Below are 22136 nucleotides of genomic sequence, written 5' to 3' on the forward strand. Positions count from 1 at the left end.
GCACTGTGGTCTGTCCTCAGCTGGCCTCAGGCCACTGAAACTGCTCCTGCCAGGTCCTGACATGATCTAGTGGCCAGATCCCACAGCCATGCTAATCCCATCAGATCTCTGCCACCTTTGGTTTTCCTTCTTTCTTCACACACTGTGTTCTTCTGGATGTTCAGACCCTGCTCATGTGATCTACCCTCTCTATTCCCTCTCCTCCATGGGGTCCTTTTCTTTCCTGTCCCTGAATGCTGGTGTTCTCTATTCTGGGCCTCTATTCTGGATCTTTGCACATCCCACAATCCCTCTGAGCCCCTCCATACCTTGCTAATTCCCTATCTCCAGGCCGGCTCGACCACTACAACTCCAATATCCCACAGGTACGATGTCTTTCCAACAAACCAGTTGCTGTTCTTAGTCACCTAAGATACAAACTGAGGGGTTTATATTCCTCTTTCCCTACCCCTCCTACCCCATACACCCACTCAGTTCTCTTCTCCATTGCTTCCGTGACTCCCTTAGTTCAGACTCTCATACTCTCATTTCAGCTCTAGCAATGACCTGCTGTCTTCTGCCTTTAGTTTTTCCCCCTTTAGCCCATCACTCTATTGCCCCCAGGTTGATCATTCACTAACAAGGATGAGGATGAGGATGATGAGAGCTGACATTTACTGAACACCAGATTCTATGCTAAGTACTTGCATGCATTTCATTAAATCTCTACAGCAACCCCATGAGAACAGGTGCAATTACTACAGTGATTTTGCAGAACGAAGAAAAGCAGAGAGCACTGCAGGGATGGGGGCTTCCTGGCAGGAAACACACTTAGGTTAAGAGTGGGAGTCATAAAAAAAACTGGTATGTTCAGGGCCAACAGCCTTGGGTTCACATTCTAGCTTGGTCACTTACCGTGATCATTTAGGCAAGTTCTAAGAGCCACAAGGTGTGGATAAAATAGGCATCTAAAAGGGTTGTTATATGGCCTCAATAGGATTATCTGTAAAGCTATAATGCAGCACTTGAAATCGAGTCGATACTCGAAAAACAGAATCTGGAATTAGGAGGGGTGTAGTATTCGTTACTCTGTGGTGCTTTAAAATATTCACCTTCTGACTATGCAACTTTATGATACCTCACTAGGAAATCTTGGAAGTTATGCTACTTACAACCAGTCGGGATATATTCCTTCCTTTCTCAAAAAAGAAGTGGGGTCAGCTGGCCAGAGGATACACTTCGCGCCTCTTGCTGCAACAACCTCCGGTAAGGACAACTTTACAGTTTTTGAGATTTCTGACCAGAAAGGAGCTCTGAATTTATAGCATCACTTTCCCCAAGTGAAGACTTTTAAATTAGCCTCACCTTATTAACACAGTGCTGATCATTTTTGGCAAAATGTCCTTTCTTCTTCTGAAGATATGGTTTGAGGGTCTGTCGTAAGAGCTACCTCTAGTTAAGGGGTTCCTCTCTGCCAGGCACACGTTATGCCACTTAATCTTCGCAGGACTGGATGAGGTAGCCCTTCTATGGAGGAGGAAACTGACATGAAGTGGTTTAGTTAGGGTCACACAGCTGGTAAACGGTGGGGCTGGGAGAGCAACCGGGTCTGTGTAATTCTGAGGACCATGCCATGCTAGCCAGCAAGATGGAAGATGGCATTCTTCAGAGCTTCCCACCTAGCACAGAGGGAAAGGTTAATAAATGCTGAGACACTGTCCGTGTGCCACTTCACAGGCAGTCCCTCTGCAGTTCCCTTGTATTGAATTGAATGGTGGCGGGACTTCCAGACCCTGTGCTTGCTTTGCAACAGTAGTAGGTGGCGAAGGGCTGATTCCTCTGCCCTCCGGTGATGACCAGTGAGGGTGCTTCCTCTGCGGTAGTGTCGCATGACAGCCACGTTCAGGGGTGTGCTCTTGAAGATCAGGGTCATGATTCTGTACTTGAGCTTGACTAGATCTGGCTATGAACGTTCTGGAAATTATTCTAACCTAAAATAGAGGTCCTCATGAAAGCACCTAAAGTTAAAGGCTAAGGCAGATAGTCAGAAGTTTGGTAAGATACAAAGCTGTAGTGTAATATCAAAGTTCATTCGAAAAGTAATCTTGCGGGGTGCCTGGGTGGCTCAGTCGTTAAGCATCTGCCTTCGGCTCAGGTCATGATCCCAGGGTCCTGGGATCGAGCCCCGCGTCGGGCTCCCTGCTCCGCGGGAAGCCTGCTTCTCCCTCTCCCACTCCCCCTGCTTGTGTTCCCTCTCTTGCTGTGTCTTTCTCTGTCAAATAAATAAATAAAATCTTTAAAAAAAAAAGAAAAGTAATCTTGCAACATGTCCTAGCCAGGAGCTCAACTTAAAACTCCTGACTTGAGCTGCCAGTTTTTAAAGTTCACACTGTTGGAGCTAAAACTGTAAAAAGCACTGGACTTCTATAATTTACAATCTCTTACCACAGAGTAGAACTGGTAAGTAGTACTCAGTTACCTTATCTGTGAAAAGAATTGCTTCCTTATCCCTCTGCTGCAACAAAATATGTAAGTGAACACTTGATATACAGCAATGATTTTTTTTTTTAAGCCTCAGGTATTTTAATCCAGCCTTACAGTAAGTCACCAGCCATGGCTTAGGAGCAATTTTTAAAATAAAAGCGAAAAATCATTAAGTTTCAAATTATTTTGTTATCTGAGTACCTGCTCTGACAAAGTGAAAGTGGGTATTTTTAAAACTATTTTTGTAAGATATTGAAGACCTTTACTTACATATTAAGCATTCTGTCAGATTAGCATGCATAGTCCTGTTTACATTTTTTTAGTAAATGCTTTCTCCTGACTTTTCATCTCTTCATTTACCCTGCTCATCAGATTTTCCAACAGATGGTGATAGGAAAGGTAAAAAAAAAAAGAAGTAAATATTAATCATTCTCAAGTGGTCAGTGCAAATCCTTAGGAAAACACTGTTCTGTAAGAGATGTGTCTTCCAGTACTCCCACTTGTGTGGCAGTTCCCCACAAGAAAATAAAACCAGGTCATTACCGTATTTACTCAACTATTTCCCCTTCTCGTGTAGCCTGCCTCCCTCTCTGCTCCTCCTTGTCCTTACCCTTATGTTTTGAGAAAAAAAATCAGATTAATTTCTTCCAGCTTTCCCATGTAATCTCTCATCCCAGACTTCCTAACACCTCCTTCTCCCCTTGCTCTGATGGTAACAAGGACTTTGAGGAGGGACTTCTTTCCTAGATAGCCACCCTTCACAAGGGCAGGGAGGGCCCTTAAAATAAATGCACAGCAAGTCTTAGAGGGCTGTCTGCCCCATGCTCAGGAGGTATGGGGCCTGGTCTGGCTAAGACACAAAAGCATTTCTTGCTCTGCCACGAGATCTCAGCTCCTTTGTGGGCTACTAAGTTCTTCACCAAGGGTGCTTGAAACCTAAAACTATTACCTCTCAGACAGGAATCCTAAATGTCAGCACTATACCCTTCTTGGCAAAATGATTCCCTCTTCAAAGAAGGTTTTAAAAGTATTTGCCTGGACAAGGTTTCTCTCAAATGCACTTAGGACTTGACGGAGCTATGTCATGACCTGGAGAAAAGCTGTTACTCCCCAAATCCCTCATTTTGTACCCCAAGGGCCTCACCCTATTAGCTGAAGGGGTTCTCTGAATCACCAGGGCTATGGCCTCTCCCACCTCCCTCCCCTCCCACCCTCCCACATGCGCTCTCCTCCACACCTGTTACCATTCTGGCCTGCAGACCTCAGGTGTGGGTTCACAAATTTAACACACTGGTGCTTTTCTACACTCCCATGGGTTGGAACTAAAGGGCCATTCCTGGAAAACTTGGTTAGCGGTTTAACCAGTTTTTCCTTAACAGTTAAGGGCTGACTGGCTCTTCTAAACACTTTGTCCCTGCCTCATTAGGTAGCTTTTTATTGGCTTTAACCTGGAGAATTTTAAACCTGGTAAGAGTGAAAGGATAGGACAGGGTGACTGTCCCCAGGGCAGTTCCTCACTTAAGGCTATGTTCCAGTTAGGCTGAGGTCAGCAGCACACTGGACCCACACTGCTCCTGTAATTTCCCCTCTGCTCCCAGTTTTACAGAGGAAGTATATATATAAACAACACCACCACCACCACCACCCAGGGAAACCACACAAGTGCATACAGTATAGTGCTAGGTGTACAAAACGGTTAGACTCGTTTCAAAATTGAAACTTAAAGTTTAATCCAAGAGTGACAGCCACCACAGTGTGGAAGGATGGAAAGATCAAACATCCCTCTTTAGAAAGAATACCTGATAATCAGCTGTAAATGTGAAGTGAGGGCGAGTGAGGAAGGACTGGAGAAGAGATTCAAGTTCTCTGTAAAATGATTTACTGCTTTGTCATTTGAGATGTTTAAGCAAGTTTGGCTTGTAAATTGTCTAGGTAACAACAAATATTTAACAAATTAAAATTTCAGAAATATTTAATCAGCCAAATGTATGAATAAAACAAACCTTATGAAGAAAGGTTTGGGATCTTAGGAATGGCTCACCTTTTAAAGGAATTCTGTTTTCACCCATCATTTTCCCACTTAAAATAATGAAGTTTCCTGCCTCTAAAAACCCCATTTTCATGTAAGAAATCTATGATGGGACCCCATCCGTGCAGCTCCATAAAGCCGAAGACTTGTAAGATTCATAATTACAAATAAATTTTCTGTAGTGGGTATTACACTTGAACATTAGTCAGATGTAACCACTGTGTGATTTTACAAAGTCACTGACACTGTGGGTATTGCCTGCTGAACCTGAACCAAGAATTTCCTTGGTCACCCTGGTCGATGTTGCCTACCTAAATGTGTTAAAGGCATTTGAGTGAACCCAAAAAAGAAACAGTAGCAGTATCAGAACTGTAAACCAGAAATATTGGCTCTTAAGCTACTGAGAATTCTGTATCAACATGAATTTTTCGTTTTAATATTTAAAAAAAAAAATCTTAGAAACCACTGAACTAATTTTTTAAAGATAAACTCTAGACTTCCCCATAAAATAAAAAGATAAATTGCTTGATTTTAAATCTGATAATCAAATGAGTAAAATTCTATCTTCCGATTCTCATTTCTCCCAGAATATACCTGGAACACAAAACCTGGTCGGGGGCAGTTTTCAGGACCTACTTACAATCCTACAGCCAAGAATCTAAATATTGTGAACCGTGCACAGCCAGTTCATTCGGTGCATGGAAGGACAGACTGGGTGGCCAAGTACGGCGGCCACCGGTAGGAGTCTCGCGTGAAGCCCCACAGCATTGCTCCATGGAATCCGTGCAAGTCCCCTGACCCTGGGAAATGTCTACAGATGTCTATTTCTACTGAGTTCTGGAAGAAATATGCAGTAGTGGGTACTCTGAAGAGCAAAAACCATCTCTTTTTCTTTCCTAGAAATGAAATGCAGTTTCTTAGCATCAATTGCCCACAGTGCTGATATATGGGTAGGACTTTACAAAGTATTGAATAAACTATTTGCCAAAGTATCAAGTATTTGATCTACAAATTAATAGTTACTAAGTATGATAAGAATCTTTTTTTAAAAAGGCCTTCAGAAAGTGTTTAGAGTGTTTTAGTTTTCATCTGTTATTTGCAAAATTAATTTAACATTTCATCAGTTGGCCTCAAAGGTTTGTTTTTATAGCAATTAGGTAGACTTCTGTGGGCTGTCAGTTACGGTTCTTATTTGGCTAAGGCTCTACCCTACCAGTTTGGCAATGGCAAAATATTCTCATTTGTCATATGCTTTTCTAATTATGGAAGCGACGGTAATTCCATCTTGAGCAGGATATCTTTCTTAGGAATAAATTTATCTTTAACATAAAGATCTCAATATTATGTCACCCAATTTTAGTGGAGAGTCTGTTGTTTGATTTTGACCAACACAACTCCCGTGAATTCATGGTGACTGTCAAACCCAATGGCCTGAAGACTCCTAAATCAACCAAGTCAAGGTTCTCTCATCTTCACATCATTAAGAAAATTCTTGAAACTGTGACGTGTGTTCATCAGACTTCCAAAATACTTTGCTTCCATGTTCCTACTAGACACAAAAATGAGGTGTGCCAGCTTGTGCCCCAAAGCAAACTCTTGCTGCTGCAGATCACTGACCTGGCTCTGATCTTGACATTTACTCTGAAGAGCAAATGCATTCAGTTGCTATAGCAGTGATTTCACTTAGTACAATTTTTTTGTTTTAATTTCTAAACTGGTACTTAAAATATTTTGACATTTTGAACTTGGGACTACTCTATTTAAACCTGCCATTTTATGGACTGGACATTAGTACCGTATATTCTTTTTAAAGAATAATAATGTTATCAACTGCTATTTTTATGTATTTTCTGACTTTGTAACAAATGCTAATGTAATTGGTGGACATCTTGTATCTTGTGGACATTATCCAAAGACATCATAAAATGATAGTAATATGGTATTTTTGTGTAGAAGATCCAGCTCACCTTGTTGAAAAATGTTAAAATCTGAAGTTATTTATGTTGATGGTAATGGTTATATATATTTGTACAGTTTTCATTAATGTCTTAAAGCTAAAAAATTATTTTGTGTTGCTAGGAAGCTTTTATACTTCTCAATAGATATTAAAATAAATATGGGTAATTGGTGTGTTTTCTTTATACTTTTAAACTTTATACTTATACTCTGAGGGCTATTTGTCGTTTTCATTATAGACTTTTGTTTTTCTAGCAGTTTTAGGCTTATGGAAAAATGCGTTGGAAAAGTACAGTTTCCATATACCCCCCTTCAGACCCTTCCCCAAGTTTCCCTATTATTAACACCTTACACTAGAGTTGGACACTTGCTGTAACTGATGAGCCAGTATCAGTACAACTTTAGTCCAGAGTTTACATTAGGGTTCATGCTTTGTGTTGTACATTCTGTGGGTTTTGACAAAATACATAAGGGCATGTATCCACCATTACAGTATCCTAGAGATTAGTTTCATTGCCCTAAAAATCCTGTGTTCTACCCGTTTATCCTTCTCTCCCGCCCCCCAAACCTCTGGCAACTGCCAATCTTTTCATCATCACCACTGTGCTCAAGAATGTCATGTAGCTGGAATCATACATCGGCTTCTTTCACTTACCAAGATGCATTTTAAGTTTCTTCCATGTCTTTTCTTAGTGCAATAGCTCATGTCTGTTTATTGCTAACTAATATTTCATTGTATATATGCACCACAGTTTATTTATCCATTCACCTACTGAAGAATATCTTGTTTTCAAGTCTGGGCAATTATGAATAAAGCTGCTCACCCCAGTAGCAATAAGCATATCTAGCATCCAGATCTTGATTTCTAATACCATTGTCCAGTAAAAGGAACCAGGGCTTTCTGGAGAGATGGCAGATTCTAGTACTGAGCATGAAATACACAAGCTGATACTGGAGATCTTAGAGTGCTAGAAAGTAACAAAGTATTAAAAAAAAAAAAAAGCAAAAGCCAACAAGCAGAAGCAACCCACATTGATGGGCTTGGTGAAAGAGACACAGGAGCTAAATGAAAGAGCTCCTAATGGCCAAAACTGCAACAATTTGAGAAAGAAAATTAATAAAGAAGTAATTGTATTATAACCCAAAGTGGGAAATACATATCCTGGAGTCCATACTGATATACGTAAGTGAATGAATAAGTAGGGGAAAGGAGAAAAATCTCCCATGCAGAATCCCAAATAATTTATGTAGATACACTCTGCCCTCAAGGAGGAAGAGTACAACTCCCCAGTCCTTAAATACAGAATGTGCACAGTGACTTCCTTTCAAAGAATACAGTATGGGAAGGGGGAAAAAGGAATAACTTCACAGTGGAGAAGCCTGACTGAATACTACCTCAAGCCAGATGATTAAGGTCAACATCAACAATAATACCACATTCATATATGTGACCTTAATATTATGTGATGAAAACAGCACTTTACCTCTGTGGTCCTCCTCCTAAAATTTCATAACTCCCTTCTAACCATAAGGAAAACACAAGACAAATTCTAACAGAAGAGCATTCTACAAAACACTTGGTCAATACTCCTCAAAATCATCAGTCACTGAAAACAAGGCAAATCTGAGAAACAGTCATAGCCAAGAGGAGCTTAAAGAGACATGACAACTAAATGTAATGTGGGATCCTAGGTGAGATCCTAGAATAGAAAAACAATATTAGTTTTTAAAAACTTAGGAAATCTGAATAAAATATGGACTTTAATTAACCAATATTGACTCATAAGTTCTAACAAATATTTCATGCTAACCTAAGATACTAATAATAGGGAAAACTAGGTGTGGGGTATGTGGGAACTCTGTACTGTCTTCTCAAAACGGTCCTAAAAAGTCAATTGTATTTTTAAAAAGTAGATTTGATCAATCTACAAATTCAGCAAATATTTACTAAGTGCCTACTAAGTATAGTATATATGGTAGTGACAAAACAGTCATTTTCCCTGACCTCATAGAACATATATTCTGGAGGCAGACATTAAATAAACACACATGAAATTGTATACGGGCAAACTAGGATGGGGCTAAGAAAAAGAACAGGACATTAAGGAGACTAAAGAAGAAATCTAAATGTTGAGAGACAACTGAATGGTTTTAAGTGTAGGAGTCAAAATATACTTGAAGTATGCCTCTACCTGCTGGGTAGAGAAAGAACTGTTGAGCCAAATGATGAAAACAAGGAGTCCTATTAGAAGATTAAAAGATGGTGAGGCTTAGACTTGGGTACTGGCAACAGTATGGAAGAGAATTAAGTATGACTGTTAACAGAAAGCTACTGGATTTTAGTAGTATTCTTTCTTGCTGCTTTATAGAACTTTCTCATTAGTTCAATATGGTTTTGGTTACTTGTCTTGGATTTTCAAGATAGACAAATAATATTAACTGTTTAAAATGTTTAATTTTCTTTTTCCAGTATTTATACCTTATTTATTTCTCATGTTTTATTGTTTTGTCTGGTGTCTCTAGAACAATGTTGATCTTGTCAGTAACAGCAAATATATTATTTCTAATTTTAACATAAAGCCACAAGACTAAATAAATGGTAGCTAATAAAAACCTAAGGCACATAATGTGCTCGAGTGAGTCAAAAAGCACTTATATTAGCGTCAATTCATTTTGTTTAGATTGCTACCTAATTTAAAAATACATATGAAAAAGTTCCCATTCATCATAATAACAAAAGCATAAAATACTCTACAACAATCTTAATAGAAATACAAAGAACTAAATGACTACTAAGACATTAAAATATTAAAAACCAAACTAAATAACCAGAAAACAATGTACAAAATGGTAATAAGTATGTATCAATAGTTATTTTAAGTTACTTTAATTGGCCTTAATGCTCCAATCAAAACACAAAGGGTGGCTGAATGGATTAAAAAAATAAGATCTGTCTATATGCTGTCTACGAGAGACTCACTTCAGATCTAAAGACACATGCAGACTGAAAGTGAAGAGAGATGGAAAAAGATATTCCATGCAAATGGAAACAAAAAGCTAGAGTAGCAATACTCATCAGACAAAACTTTTAAAACAAAGACTGCAACAGAAGACGAAGGCATTATTACATAATGATAAAAGGGTCAATCCAAGAAGAGGATAGAACATTTGCAAATATTTACATACCTAACAGAGGAGTACCTAAATACATAAAGCAAATATTAACAGAAATAAAGATGGAAATTGACAATAATACAGTAATAATGGGAGACTTTAAAACCCCACTTACATTAATGGACAGATTAGCAAGACAAAAAAGTCAATAAGGAAACACTGTCCTTAAATGACAGATCAAACCAGATAGACTTATTAGATATACACAGAACATTTAATCTCTAAACTGCAGAATAGACATTCTTTTCAAGTGCACATTGAACATTCTCCAGGATCACAATAGGATCACATTAGGCCACAAAACAAGTCTCAATAAATTTAATAAATCAAATAAAACATCTTTTCCAAGCACAACAGTATGAAGCTAGAATTACAAAAGTAAAACTGAAAAAAACCCTGCAACACATGGAGACTAAACATTATGCTACTAAGCAACCAACAGGTCAACAAAAAAAGAGAAAAATCAAAAAATACCTTAAGACAAATGAAAATGGAAACAAGACTTTCAAAATCTATGGGACACAGTAAAAGCAGTTTTAAGAGAAAAGTTTACAGCAATAAGCAAGAAATAAGAAAAATCTCAAATAAATAATCTAACTTTACACCTAAAGGAACTAGAAAAAGAATAACAACAAAAAAGCCCAAAGTTAGTAGAAGGAGGGAAATAATAAAGATCAGAATGGAAATAAATGATCTAGGGAGGGAGGAAGGGAAGGAAGGAAGGGGAGGGGAGGGGAGGGGGGAAGAAAAAAGAATTATGAAGCTAAAAGCTGGTTCTCTGAAAAGACAAACAAAATTGATAAACCTCCAGACTCATCAAGAAAAGATGAGAGAGAGACCAAATAAATAAAATCAGAACTGGAAGAGAAGTTAAACTGACACTACAGAAACACAAAGGATCATAAGAGAGTGCTACAATTATACACTAACAAACTGGAAAGCCTAGAAGAAATGGATAAATTCCCAGAAACACACAACCTCCCAAGACTGATAATGAAGAAATAGAAAATATGAATAGACCAATTACAAATAATGAAATCAAAATATTTAAAAAACCACCCAAAGCAAAAGTCCAGGACCAGACAGCTTCACAGATATATCCTACCAAACATTTAAAGAAGAGTTAGTAACTATCCTTCTCAAATTATTCCAAAACATTGAAGAGGAAGGAACACTTCCAAACTCATTTTATGAGGCCAGCATTACCCTATTACTTAAAGCAGACAAAGACATTACAAAAAAAGAAAATTGTAGGCCAACAGCCCTGATGAACAAGGATGAAAAAAATCCTCAAAAAAATATCATCAAACTGAATTCAGTAATACAATGGATCATACACCATGATCAAATAGGATTTGTGCCAGGGATGCAAGAATGGTTTCAACATCCTCAAATCAATCAACATGATACACATTAACAAAACAAAGGGTAAAAATCATATAATCATCTCAACAGATGCAGAAAAACCATTGACAAAATTCAACATCCACTCATGATAAAAACTCTCAACAAAGTGGGTACAGAAGGAACACACCTCAACATAATAAAGTCCATATATGACAACCTACAGCTAACACCATGTTCAACAGCAAAAAGCTAAAAGCTTTTCCTCTAAGACGAGAAATAAGACAAGAATGCCCACTCTCACCATTTTTATTCAACATAGTACTGCAAGCCCAACCCACAGCCATTAGGCAAAAAGAAGAAATAAAAGGCATCCAAATTGGAAAGGAAGAAGTAAAACTATCACTAGTTGCAGATGACATGATAATATACATAGAAAACCCTGAAGACTCCACCAAAAAACTATTAGAACATATGAATTTCAGTTAAGTTGCTGGATACTAAATTAACACACAAAAATCAGCTGTGCTTTTTACACACTAATAACAAGTAATCAGAAAGAAACTTAGAAAACAATCCCATTTACAACTGCATCAAAAAGAATAAAATATCTACGAATAAAACCAAGGAAGCTAAAGACCTGTAGTCTGAAAACTATGAGACACTGATGAAAGAAACTGAAAATGACACAAATAAATAAAAACATATACTAGGCTCATAGATTGGAAGAATTATATTGTTAAAATGTCCTTACTACCCAAAGCAATCTTAGAGATTCAATGCAATCCCCATCATAATACCAAATGCATTTCTCACAGAACTAGAACAAAGAATCCTAAAATTTGTATGGAACTACAAAAGACCCCCAACAGCCAAGGCAATCTTGAGAATGAAGAACAAAGCTGGAGGTATGTTCCCTGATTTCAAACTATACCACAAAGCTACAGTAACCCAAACAGTATGGTAATGGCACAAAAACAAATACATAAATCAACGGAAGAGAGAGCCCAGAAACAAACCCACACATATATGGTCAATCTAGGACAAACGAGGCAAGAATAGACAATGGGTAAAGGACAGTCCCTTCAAAAAATTGTGCTGGGAAAACTGGATAGCTACATGCGAAACAAAACTGGACTACTATCTTATACCATATACAAAAATGAATTCAAGATAGATTAAAGACAAACTTAAGACCTGAAACCATAAAACTCCTAGAAGAAAACCTAGGCAGTAAGCTCTTTGACATCAGTCTTAGCAATATTTTTTGGACCAGTTTCCTATTCAAGGGCAACAAAATCTAACACAAATAAATGGGATTACATCAAACTAAAAAGCTTTTTGCAGAGAAGGAAACCAGCAAAATGAAAAGGCAATCTAATGGAGGAAGATATTTGCAGCAAATCATGTATCTGATTAATGCGTTGATGTCTAAAACATATAAAAAAACTTACACAGCTTAATATCAAAACAACAAATAACCTGATTAAAAAACAGGCAAAACTTGAATAGACATTTTTCCAAAGACATACAGATGGCCAACAAACACATGAAAAGATGCTCAACGTCAATAATCATCAGGGCAATGCAAATCAAAATCACAATGAAATATCGTACCAGTCAGGATGGCTAGTATCAAAAAGAAAAAAATAACAAGTGTTGGCAAGGATGTAGAAAAAGAGAACTCTTGAACACTGATGGTCAGAATGTAAATTGGTGCAGCCACTATGAAAAACAGTATGGAGGTCCCTCAAAAAATTAAAAATAGAACTACCATATAATCCTGCAATTCCACTTCTGGGTACTTACACAAAAAACCCCAATCTAAAGAGATATGTGTACCCTTATGTTCACTGCACCATTATTTATAATAGCTAAGATATGGAAGCAACCTAAGTGTCAAGATGATCACAGAAAGGCTAGCTTAGAATCCACGATGTATCTGATCAATTAATATACAACAAGTATTGCTTTTTTGTTTAATTTTTTTCTGTGCCTCTGCTCTTATAGTTCATATGATTGAAACACCTGGGGAACAAGAAGTCAGAACTAATGTTCACTTTTTTTAATATATATTTTTTAATATTTTATTTATTTGACAGAGAGAGACACAGCGAGAGAGGGAACACAAGCAGGGGGAGTAGGAAAGGGAGAAGCAGGCTTCCCGCAGAACAGGGAGCCCGATGTGGGACCCGATCCCAGGACCCCGGGATCATGACCTGAGCCAAAGGCAGACGCTTAATGACTGAGCCACCCAGGTGCCCCTAATGTTCACTTCTACCTGGCCCTCACACAGCAGGGTTTGGGGAAAAAAGCATAAAGGTTAGCTCTGTGAACAAAGATAATACAGGCTGCTCTTCACTGCTCAAGAGAACACCCAGGCCACCTGTGGCGTTCTGACCTTTGTAACACTCACTATAACCAGTTTTTTTTTTCCCAAACACATTTCCATAAAAATCAGTTTTTAAAATATCAGAAAGATAATGCAGTGCTCTGCCTACTTGATTTTCTTTGTCCATTTTCCTTTAGACTGTACAGGACTAACGTTTGAGAAGTTCACAATAATCTGATTCACCAGAGCATGAAGTCATACCACAGACCAATGAGCTATTTGTAAATGGATTTGTCCTCATAATTTAAACCATGAATTTGGTGCAACTACATGATAAAAGGCAATTACTGACTATGCCAGGAACTACAGAATATTTTTAATTTAATCAAGTATTTGTAAGTATGTGACATCAAGTACCAACCCTTTCCTATTTAGGAGTAGTCATTATTAATAATGTGTACAAGAAAAAGACCTGAAGTCTCAGTAGGCCAAAAGTTTAATGAGTCATTGCTGTAATAAGACTATCCAAAAATCTGATTTTGATCCCAGCTGTATTAACAGAAATGCATGGTCTAGAATACACTACCCTGGTCACACCCAACTTGTGCAGAGCTCTGGGCATTACCGCTTTTTTTGGTTTTTTTTTTTTTATTAAAGATTTTATTTATTTATTTGACAGAGAGAGACAGCGAGAGCAGAACACAAGCAGGGGGAGTGGGAGAGGGAGAGCAGGCTTCCCGCCAAGCAGGGAGCCTGATATGGGACTGGATCCCAGGACCCTGGGATCATGACCTGAGCTGAAGGCAGACAGACGCTTAACGACTGAGCCACTCAGGCGCCCCTGGGCATTACCGTTTAAGAATGGGCCCTGGCAGGCATGTCAAAACCACATCACATAAAACAAGGATGAGAAAACCAGGACTCCTTTCAAAGAGTTTAAGAAAACATAAATTTGATTAATAAGTGCTTGAATTATACTATAAATCCAACCGATACCAGTTAGGGAGCAGGTAAGTATAAGCAAATATCCTTTTTCTTTTGAAATAGGAGAAAACTAAAGTAAGGACTACCAGAATGAGTTAATGCTCAGGGCTGAAAACAAAAGAAAGTGAGGTGGAAATGTGTCAGTGTCCAGTTAAAGTGTATAGAGACCAAACCTGGTAATTCAAGTTTCAGACAGGTCTTTTAGTTTCACATTTATAGATTAGCTAGTTAACCACATTTTCATTTTTTCTTTCTTTTTTTTTTGTTACACAGTCCTAATTTTAGAAATCCTCACTAAGGGATCATTTCTAAAATGAGCTTTAGTGCAATATATAATCAAATCATAAATAACTTTCTTTGGTCCTTATTCAAAATAGGTAATTACTAAATAAAATATTAACAGAACACTTTCACATTCCTACAGCTTCCTGCTATTCACATCTCATTCTACATTCTAGACAGCTCTGGCAACGAAGACACCATAGAAAATATTACTTACAGTAAACTTTATTTATATATTTCATTTGACATAATTTCAAAGTAGGTCTGTGCTCTAGGATAAGCCAAAGAAAAGAAATCCTAAAGTTCCTAAGAGACTTTTTTCACACTGTTCTGAGTAGGGCATGGGGTTTCAAGGCCCTCAATGTTGATACCTAACATTTTACCCCTTGAGACTTTACCCACAGATACAGAAAGAAGAGAGAACATCGCGTACAAGAATCAAACTGTATGAGAATATATAAGAAGCTCATGGGTTACATACCACCCACCTCTTTAAGGCTATAATGATAATGACTGATTTCTTCTGGAAAGTTCAATGTTATTTTTGTTCTGTTTTGTTAAGTAAAATGTCAGAATATGTGAAAATGCTGCACTTGTTTCTCTTTATACACTAAAAATAGTGGAAGTTTTTAAATTCTTCATGAGTCCAAGCGGGACATGACTACTATTGATGGGGTCTATTCAACACACTAATTCCAAGTTTGGCGACCATCAGCAAACTGTTCAAAAGAAACACATAAACAAAAAACATCAGGTAAAGGACAGAACAGGCACTCGACTATTTTTTCAAAGAAACTAAAACTGCAGGTCCTTCACAACTACATGGTGAGGAGATGCCAAAGCAGAGCAGGCACAGGTGAACCCCCATCCCTGGAAGTACCAAAGGAATAACATGCCAAGGGGCAGTCTTGCACCCCAACTGCCTTAAAATAGTACATATGAATCGGGAGTTCCTAATCTAATAGCCAATAATTCAAAGAGATGAGCAAACTGAAGGCTGGGAAGAGCAAGGTCTCTCCAGAGCTAGTTAATGGTACATTTCCAGCCTCCCAGTTCACTGCTCTTGACCTTGGTCTACGCTGACTATAAAGCATTATGCTTGACAGCATCATAACTATGATCAAAGTCAGGTAAGGGACCTTCTTCCAGATGTTTACAAATTCTGTCCTCGGAATACGTTTTTAAAATAATCTGGTTCGAGTTTCATAACCAAAGTTCATTGGACAGCAGGATTTAATCAAAATTCCCTTTTAGGAAAATGTTCAATAATAAAGGGTGCCCACACAACTCAGAAATATGGAACTCATGCTGAAAGTCACAGAGCCGCAGTCATGGCTTTGCATGAAGCTCCTTCCATTGTAGGCAGGAGAGGGGACGGACCAGACCACAAATGTGAGAGCAAAATCATGAATGCACTTACTTCATTTTGCAGCCTTTCCTATTTGTGTGTAAATTACATCACTTCAGTTGATGTCCAGCACCAGGCATACCAGAACAAGTAAATTTTTGAATGTACAAAGTCTGGGGTGGGGGGCATGAAACTAAACTCCATATTGGTGAAGAACAGCAAGAGAAAAGAAAATACCTGGCACCAGCGATTAAGCCCGCAGGCATAAATTTTCCAGAGCGGTAGAATCTCATTCCCATAATGCCAGCTAACGTTCCAGATGTAGCTGATGAGAAAAAGAAAAAGAATCAAAGATCATTGCATCTTATATGCAGGAGAACCAAAGTCCCAGCCATCTTTCAAGGGCCAGACCCCATCTCCTATGATCATTTCCTTCCCCATGGCCACCCACGCTCTATGGGGCTAAGAACAAACACTGGAATGTAAGGCCCTCACAGTCTGGGCCAAACGGCCTTCCTGGCCTCACCTCCTACCACTCTTCAGCCATAGTTTTCTCCAAATTTGCCACAGGTCTTTTTTTCCTAGACCTTGCTGATGTATTTACGCCGTATGCTCTTCTCTTCAACATCTGTTACAATACCTATTATATGTCATGCACTGCACTAGGGGCTGGAGGACAAAACTATCATCAAAAAAGGTCTTTAAACAGGGGCGCCTGGGTGGCTCAGGTCATGATCTCGGAGTCCCAGGATCGAGCCCCCCCCATTAGTCTCCCTGCTCAGCGGGAGTCTGCTTCTCCCTCTGCCCCTCATCCCACTCGTGCTCTCTCTCTCAAATAAATAAAATCTTAAAAAAACAAAAACAAAAAAGGTCTTTAACAGCGGATGCAGCCTATTCAGAAAAATCAGAAAAGGATTTGCAGATTAAGTGTGAAGATCAAGCCAAGATCTAAAAAGTAGGAGTGAAGGAGCTAAAGGGGTAAGAAAGCACATTCCAAGCGGAGGGAATAATACACGCAGGGCCTTGTGGTGAGAGGGAAATGAAGGCTAAAATATGGCTAGCGAGGAAGAGGGGCCAGACCACAGAGCCTTGACAGCAATACTAGGGACTGTGGTCTTCATCCTCAGAGCAATTAGAAGCCATTAAAAGATATCAAGCAGAAGGATCATGAGCAGAACTATAAAAACAAAATTCTAGCTGTTCTATGGAAAACAAACTACAGCGAAACTAGAGCATGTAGGGATACCAATTTAGAGACTTCCTCAAGAATGCAGGCAAAATACAGGGATAACTGGGATGAGGATGGTGGCCTCGGAGATAGAGGAGACAATCTAGGCTACATGCTGGAGGTAGTGTCCATAGGACCTACTGGTGAAAATGATATAAAGATGGAGGGGAGGAGACCAAGACCCAGATGGATGGAGAACACCAGAAGACCAATGTTGTGAGGACAAGAGGTCAGGTTTGGGCAGATGCCTTGAGACAACTAATAAAAGATTTCAAGCATGCAACTGTATATAGAAGAGTGAAGCTTGGAGGAGAAATCCGTTTGTGAATCAGTGACCTGTTTCAATGGTAATTTAAGGCCTGGGCTCCAATGAGCCAAGCAAGAGGGTTAAAAAGAATATAAAAAGAGCCAGGTCTTGGGGCACCTGGGTGACTCAGTCAATTAAGCAGCCAACTCTTGATTTCAGCTCAGGTCATGATCTCAGGGTCCTGAGACTGAGCCCTACATCAAGCTCCATGCTCAGTGGGAAGTCTGCTTGGGATTCTCTCCCTCTCCTTTTGCCCCTCCACCTGCTCACCCGAGCTCTCTAATAAATAAGTCTTAAAAAAAAAAAAAGCCAAGGAAGATGGGTCAACAAAAGAGAACAAGAAAATAAAAAAGAAAACAGGAGAGTGGAAAATGGATTGGTCCACTATGCTGAGAAAGCTAATAGGCCACTAGAATGAGGATTAAAAAATGTACACCGCAAGGGCGCCTGGGTGATTCAGTCAGTTAAGCATCCAACTCGATTTCGACTCAGGTCACGATCTCAGGGTCCTGGCATTGAGCCCCACATCAGGCTCCTCCGTGCTCAGCGGGGAGTGTGCTTGAGATTCTCTCTCCCTCTGCCCCTCCCCCTATGCGTGCGCATGCGCCCTCTCTCTCAAATAAAACAGATCTTAAAAAAAACACACACACACACTGGATTCTGAAAAATCCAGGTCACTAGCACAATCAGGGATAGCTATTTCCATGGACAAAGGAGACAAAAACAGAGACTGAAGTGGGTGGAGAATGCGGAAGGGGAGGAAATAAAAACAAGCAGTATAACAGATTGTTCTAGAGAAGTTTCTGAAGGGGAAGAAGGGCAGCAGCTGGAGAAGGAAGTGGGGTCACAAGAGGTCCTTTTTTCTTTACTGGGTGAGAGAAGACACGTGAACATGAGCAGGAGGGATCTATCTGCACGGTGGAATCCAAGTTAAGAGATGGCATCTTTGGCAGAATAACACTCCAGAAGGTGGGGGACATAGAGACCCAAAGCCTGGATGGAGGGACCAGCGTGGAGAGGAGAGAAACAGCACAGCAGAAGGCATGGACGCTGACAGCATGGTGGAGCCCCCATGTGATGACTGTTGCTGTTCTTTAAGTAGGCACTGAGGTCATTTGCTGAGAGTGGAGGAGTGGAATCAGAAATGGGAAAAAAGAACTCTGAAAGTCTTTCAGGAACTTGAGTGAGGGAGCCGTGAGGCAGAGCTGAGAGCTGGGTCCCTCCTCCTTCCGCAGCACACCCCACATCAGCCATTGCTGCCCTCTCCCGCCCAGCCCGTGGCAACTCGTGCAAACCACTGCTATAAAGGCCAGAACTATAGGTTTTCCGACTCTGCGGGTTTGTGGAGACAGTGAGATGCCCACGCTCCTAGCGCAGGTTCTGATACATGGGCGGAGCTCAATAAATATGCACCCAAAGCCACCCTGATAAGTAGTAATCTTCCCTTCCTGGCGCTCCTCACTGTCCGTGCAGCTCCCAGGACACTTCAGCAGCCCCGCAGACTCATGTTTCATGTCAGTCAAGGTAAAGGCTCCCTGAAGGCAAGGCCTATGCCATACATTTAGCTTAGTGCTAAAGGACTAATAAATGATTTTCAAATGTGAAAAATGCAAACCTAAGCCTGACATGTGATCCTATGCTCAAGCATACGGTCTTCAGTGGGCAATCATAATGATTAAAAGACATACACTTGCCTTGCACAGGTTTATTATTAATTTCATTGGCTAAATCTAAATTCATGAGGCATGAAAACCTTTCCATATTCTGTACACAGAAAATAAACAGAAGCCAGCACAACTCCCCCCACCCCCAATTTTAAAACCTCCCTAGCACTTGGCAAAAGTAGTAAAACTGTCTTCATGTGAAGAACCTGCCACATTCCACCAATCCAGAGCCTCTTGGTAGAGCATTCGGGATACATAAATGTAGGAGGGAGACAGTGACGTTGACATACCTAGAAATACCCAGATGTTCCTCGGATCCTTAGACAGCTGATAAGCACCCAGGCCTGCTAAACTACCAAAAAGCAGCCCAGCAGCCAGTGACGGGACACTACCTGTAGGGAAGCAAACAGTTCTGCATTATAATGTCAGACACTCATTTTCTTAACAGAATTCACAAGATTTCCTTTTCTCACAGAGGAAAACCGCAAAGAAAATTTCTCTTAACACAGCTCATAACCAAGGAGCTCTCAAGCAGGAAAATGTTTTGGGGAGGTTGCTATTTTACAGAGAAGGCACGGTAATACCACACTAATCCTCTCTTTTTTAATAGACAGATACTTCCATCCAGGGCGAAAAGAAGGGCTCCTAACCAGGCCTGACTAACCTGTCAAGGGCTGGAACTGTATATAGGCAGGAACTCAGGCAAACCACCAAAGGAGAGGGAAATAAGGGCAGTGAGTTAAAAAAAAAAAAAAAAAAAATTGAGAATAAGAATTCTGGTGTGTGTGTGTGTGTGTGTTGGGGTGGGGATGCAGGCTAGAAAGGAGGTAGAAACAGCACATTTACTGACAGATCTATGTCTAAAGAGGAGACTTCAAAAAATGAGCATGGAAAGAAAAGAGGTTTCTTCCTATTTAGAGAGCACAGAGATGACACTCTGGGGTCAAGGCTAATGTGTGGTAGTCAGTGATAATAACAATCTACTACCACCCCTGCCCCGCAGCTTTAGATAAAGAAGCCAAGAACAAGTGAGTAGACAAGAAGCCTGACTTTTAGGTCAACCAGATAATGGAAAAGCAAGTGCAGGAGCAGCCACCGGACTGAAATAAGCCTGCACTCAAGCTAGAGGGCTTAAAGCAAACTTGACTCAAACGAGATTGCACTCTGGGGAACCTGGGGACTCTTTACCAGCAACAATGTGAAAATCTTAGGAGGTTAAGTCGCTACAAACCATACCTGCTTTTGCATAGCCAATGATCCCACCAGAAGCAACCAGCGCTGCATAGCCAAAGCCAATCCAATGTAAAGGTACTCTGAAAATGAAACCGCAAGAAATCAGTGCCAACCACGGCTAAAAAAATTTAAAGAAACAATCACAGGATGGGACTAAAACATCATCATTCCAGAACAGTCTTATCACGGTACAAATGAACATAACTCCCAGAGGTTAGATGACTTGCCCTAGTCGGTGATGGAGTTGGGACTCAAACCCAGGTCCCTGGGCTACATGTCCATCCTTCCATACCCTGTGCTGCCCAGCAGTCTACTCTTAGGGCCCTTTCCAGATAAGGAAAGAAGCTCTGGTTTTGAGAAGTTGCTGGCAATTCCTCTCCCATTCACTGTACTTACAGTGGGCCAGAGTCGCTCTGCATTGTTCTCTTTCACTCTGACCAGACAGAAGAGTATACCAGGCCTGCACCTGCGGAGGAGGGGCTGGATCAGAGACAATTAATTGCACGGCTCTCCAGCAGTCAGAAGGAAGTGGACCCAAGTTCTAACCCCACCTCTTAGTAGCTAAGAAGTAACAGGCAAGCTACAACCTCTATTAGCCTAAGCTTCCTTCACTGTACCACGAGGGTAAGAATGGTACAAATTTCCTAGGGCTCCTGTGAGAATTAAAAGGGGTAATAAGTAAAAGTGCTTAGCACGTAGTAAATGCTAAACAGATACCAACCGTTTTGGTAATAACCTCCATTCTAGTAACACAGGCCTACAGGAAACTGAATGCAATTCACTGACGAGCTCTGTACAGGTAATGAGTTTACCTTTTCATCAGCTAACCAACTTATTACTAAATCGGAAACTAAGTATCCCCTGGGCCCTTAATTCAACTATTTTAATTGCCCCTTTCTACCCTTGCCCAGAGTTCAATTATTGCAAAACTCAACATCTGCAAAACTTTTAGATGGCATTTACTTTTGCATCCAAATAGCTCGTTAGACTGAGGTCTGTGAGGGGGTAAAATACTGGAAAGCCCAAGTCATAATTAACGTGGGACACTTCGCTCTTGGCGAAGTAGGGTATAACTCCTACTTTCTTATAGATGGATCCAATTTAGTATCCAATTAGGTTTAAAGCTTGAAACAATTCATACCTGTTTGGGGCGGGGGAGGGGGGCGGTGCTTGGAATTGTGCCTGTTATTAATTCCAAGTAGCACCGAGTTACTGGGACTTTCAAGGAGCTGGAGCAATAAAATCCACAGGAAACTAATCACCACTACGCTACATCAGTAAGCATGTGTCTCAAAAGCACAGGGATTCTGCAAGATTCACAATCTATTTTCAGGAAAGCACAAAATGCGCGACTAGAAAGGCAACTATGACGCAGCCTAACGCGCAGCAAAGCCTCTTACGTAACCCCCAAAGGTCAAAAAGGTATAGAAAAATAATTCCCAAGTACCGAACCGCTTTGCCGTAGGTCTGCACCGCTCGACAAGGGCACGCAAGCCGTGAGGCGGGACGTCCGGGTCCCGCCGGAAACGTCGCCGCGCGCTCTGCGTCCCGAGGGCAAGGCGGAACGTGGTGCGGGGCGAGGCCGGGAGCCGGGCTTGAGGGGTGGAGTCGCGCCGCGCGCAGGCGTCTCGGAAACGGAAGACGCATGGGGCGGGGCTTGAGGAGAGGAGTCACGGCGCGCACAGGCGTCCCAGGGAAGGGAGACGCATGGGGCGGGGCTTGAGGGGAGGAGGAAGGACGCGCGCATGCGACCCGGGGAAGGGAGACGCATGGGGCGGGGCTTGAGGGTAGG

At 40.5% G+C, this 22136-nt stretch overlaps 2 protein-coding genes across 7 annotated transcripts in view; one reads left to right on the plus strand and one right to left on the minus strand.

Annotated features, from left to right (window-relative positions):
• The window catches only part of MAK (male germ cell associated kinase), a 52251-nt gene extending 46711 nt beyond the window's left edge, over nucleotides 1–5540 (plus strand). Inside the window, exons 12-13 of the mRNA XM_081827530.1 lie at nucleotides 1126–1245; nucleotides 5080–5540. Of these exons, the coding sequence (XP_081683656.1) occupies nucleotides 1126–1245; nucleotides 5080–5234 (275 nt within the window). The 3' untranslated portion in view covers nucleotides 5235–5540. The remainder of the gene's footprint in view (nucleotides 1–1125; nucleotides 1246–5079) is intronic.
• A 9233-nt stretch (nucleotides 5541–14773) lies between these two features.
• On the minus strand, nucleotides 14774–22006 carry LOC102726121 (transmembrane protein 14C). 6 transcript variants are annotated; one of them, XM_081827680.1, is made up of 7 exons: nucleotides 21792–21863; nucleotides 20932–20997; nucleotides 20741–20824; nucleotides 20348–20424; nucleotides 19402–19503; nucleotides 16150–16237; nucleotides 14774–15283 (listed from the first exon to the last, which is right to left on the minus strand). In XM_081827680.1, exons 3-7 carry the CDS (start codon nucleotides 20761–20763, stop codon nucleotides 15229–15231), a joined length of 345 nt encoding a protein of 114 aa, XP_081683806.1. In that variant the 5' UTR covers nucleotides 20764–20824; nucleotides 20932–20997; nucleotides 21792–21863; the 3' UTR covers nucleotides 14774–15228. The 6 variants fall into 6 exon arrangements, with proteins under 6 accessions (XP_081683806.1, XP_081683807.1, XP_006739887.2 ...); XM_081827681.1 differs by having other exon boundaries at nucleotides 20741–20810; nucleotides 21792–21851; XM_006739824.3 differs by lacking the exon at nucleotides 20932–20997 and having other exon boundaries at nucleotides 21792–21931.
• Nucleotides 22007–22136: the final 130 nt, after the last annotated feature.

Source organism: Leptonychotes weddellii, chromosome 8 (assembly GCF_054177405.1).
Source record: "Leptonychotes weddellii isolate Sample4059 chromosome 8, ASM5417740v2, whole genome shotgun sequence".
Taxonomy (NCBI): Eukaryota; Metazoa; Chordata; class Mammalia; order Carnivora; family Phocidae; genus Leptonychotes; species Leptonychotes weddellii.

Excerpts from the sequence above, each read along its gene's own strand:
- LOC102726121 (XM_031035052.2), bottom strand. The coding sequence starts at position 21,991 with ATGCGTCTTCCGTTTCCGAGACGCCTGCGCGCGGCGCGACTCCACCCC. Across the intron at positions 19,504-20,347 it reads CATTGGCTATGCAAAAGCAG|GTAGTGTCCCGTCACTGGCT; the intron begins GTATGGTTTGTA and ends GCTTCCCTACAG. Across the intron at positions 16,238-19,401 it reads GAACATCTGGGTATTTCTAG|CTACATCTGGAACGTTAGCT; the intron begins GTATGTCAACGT and ends TTTTCTCATCAG.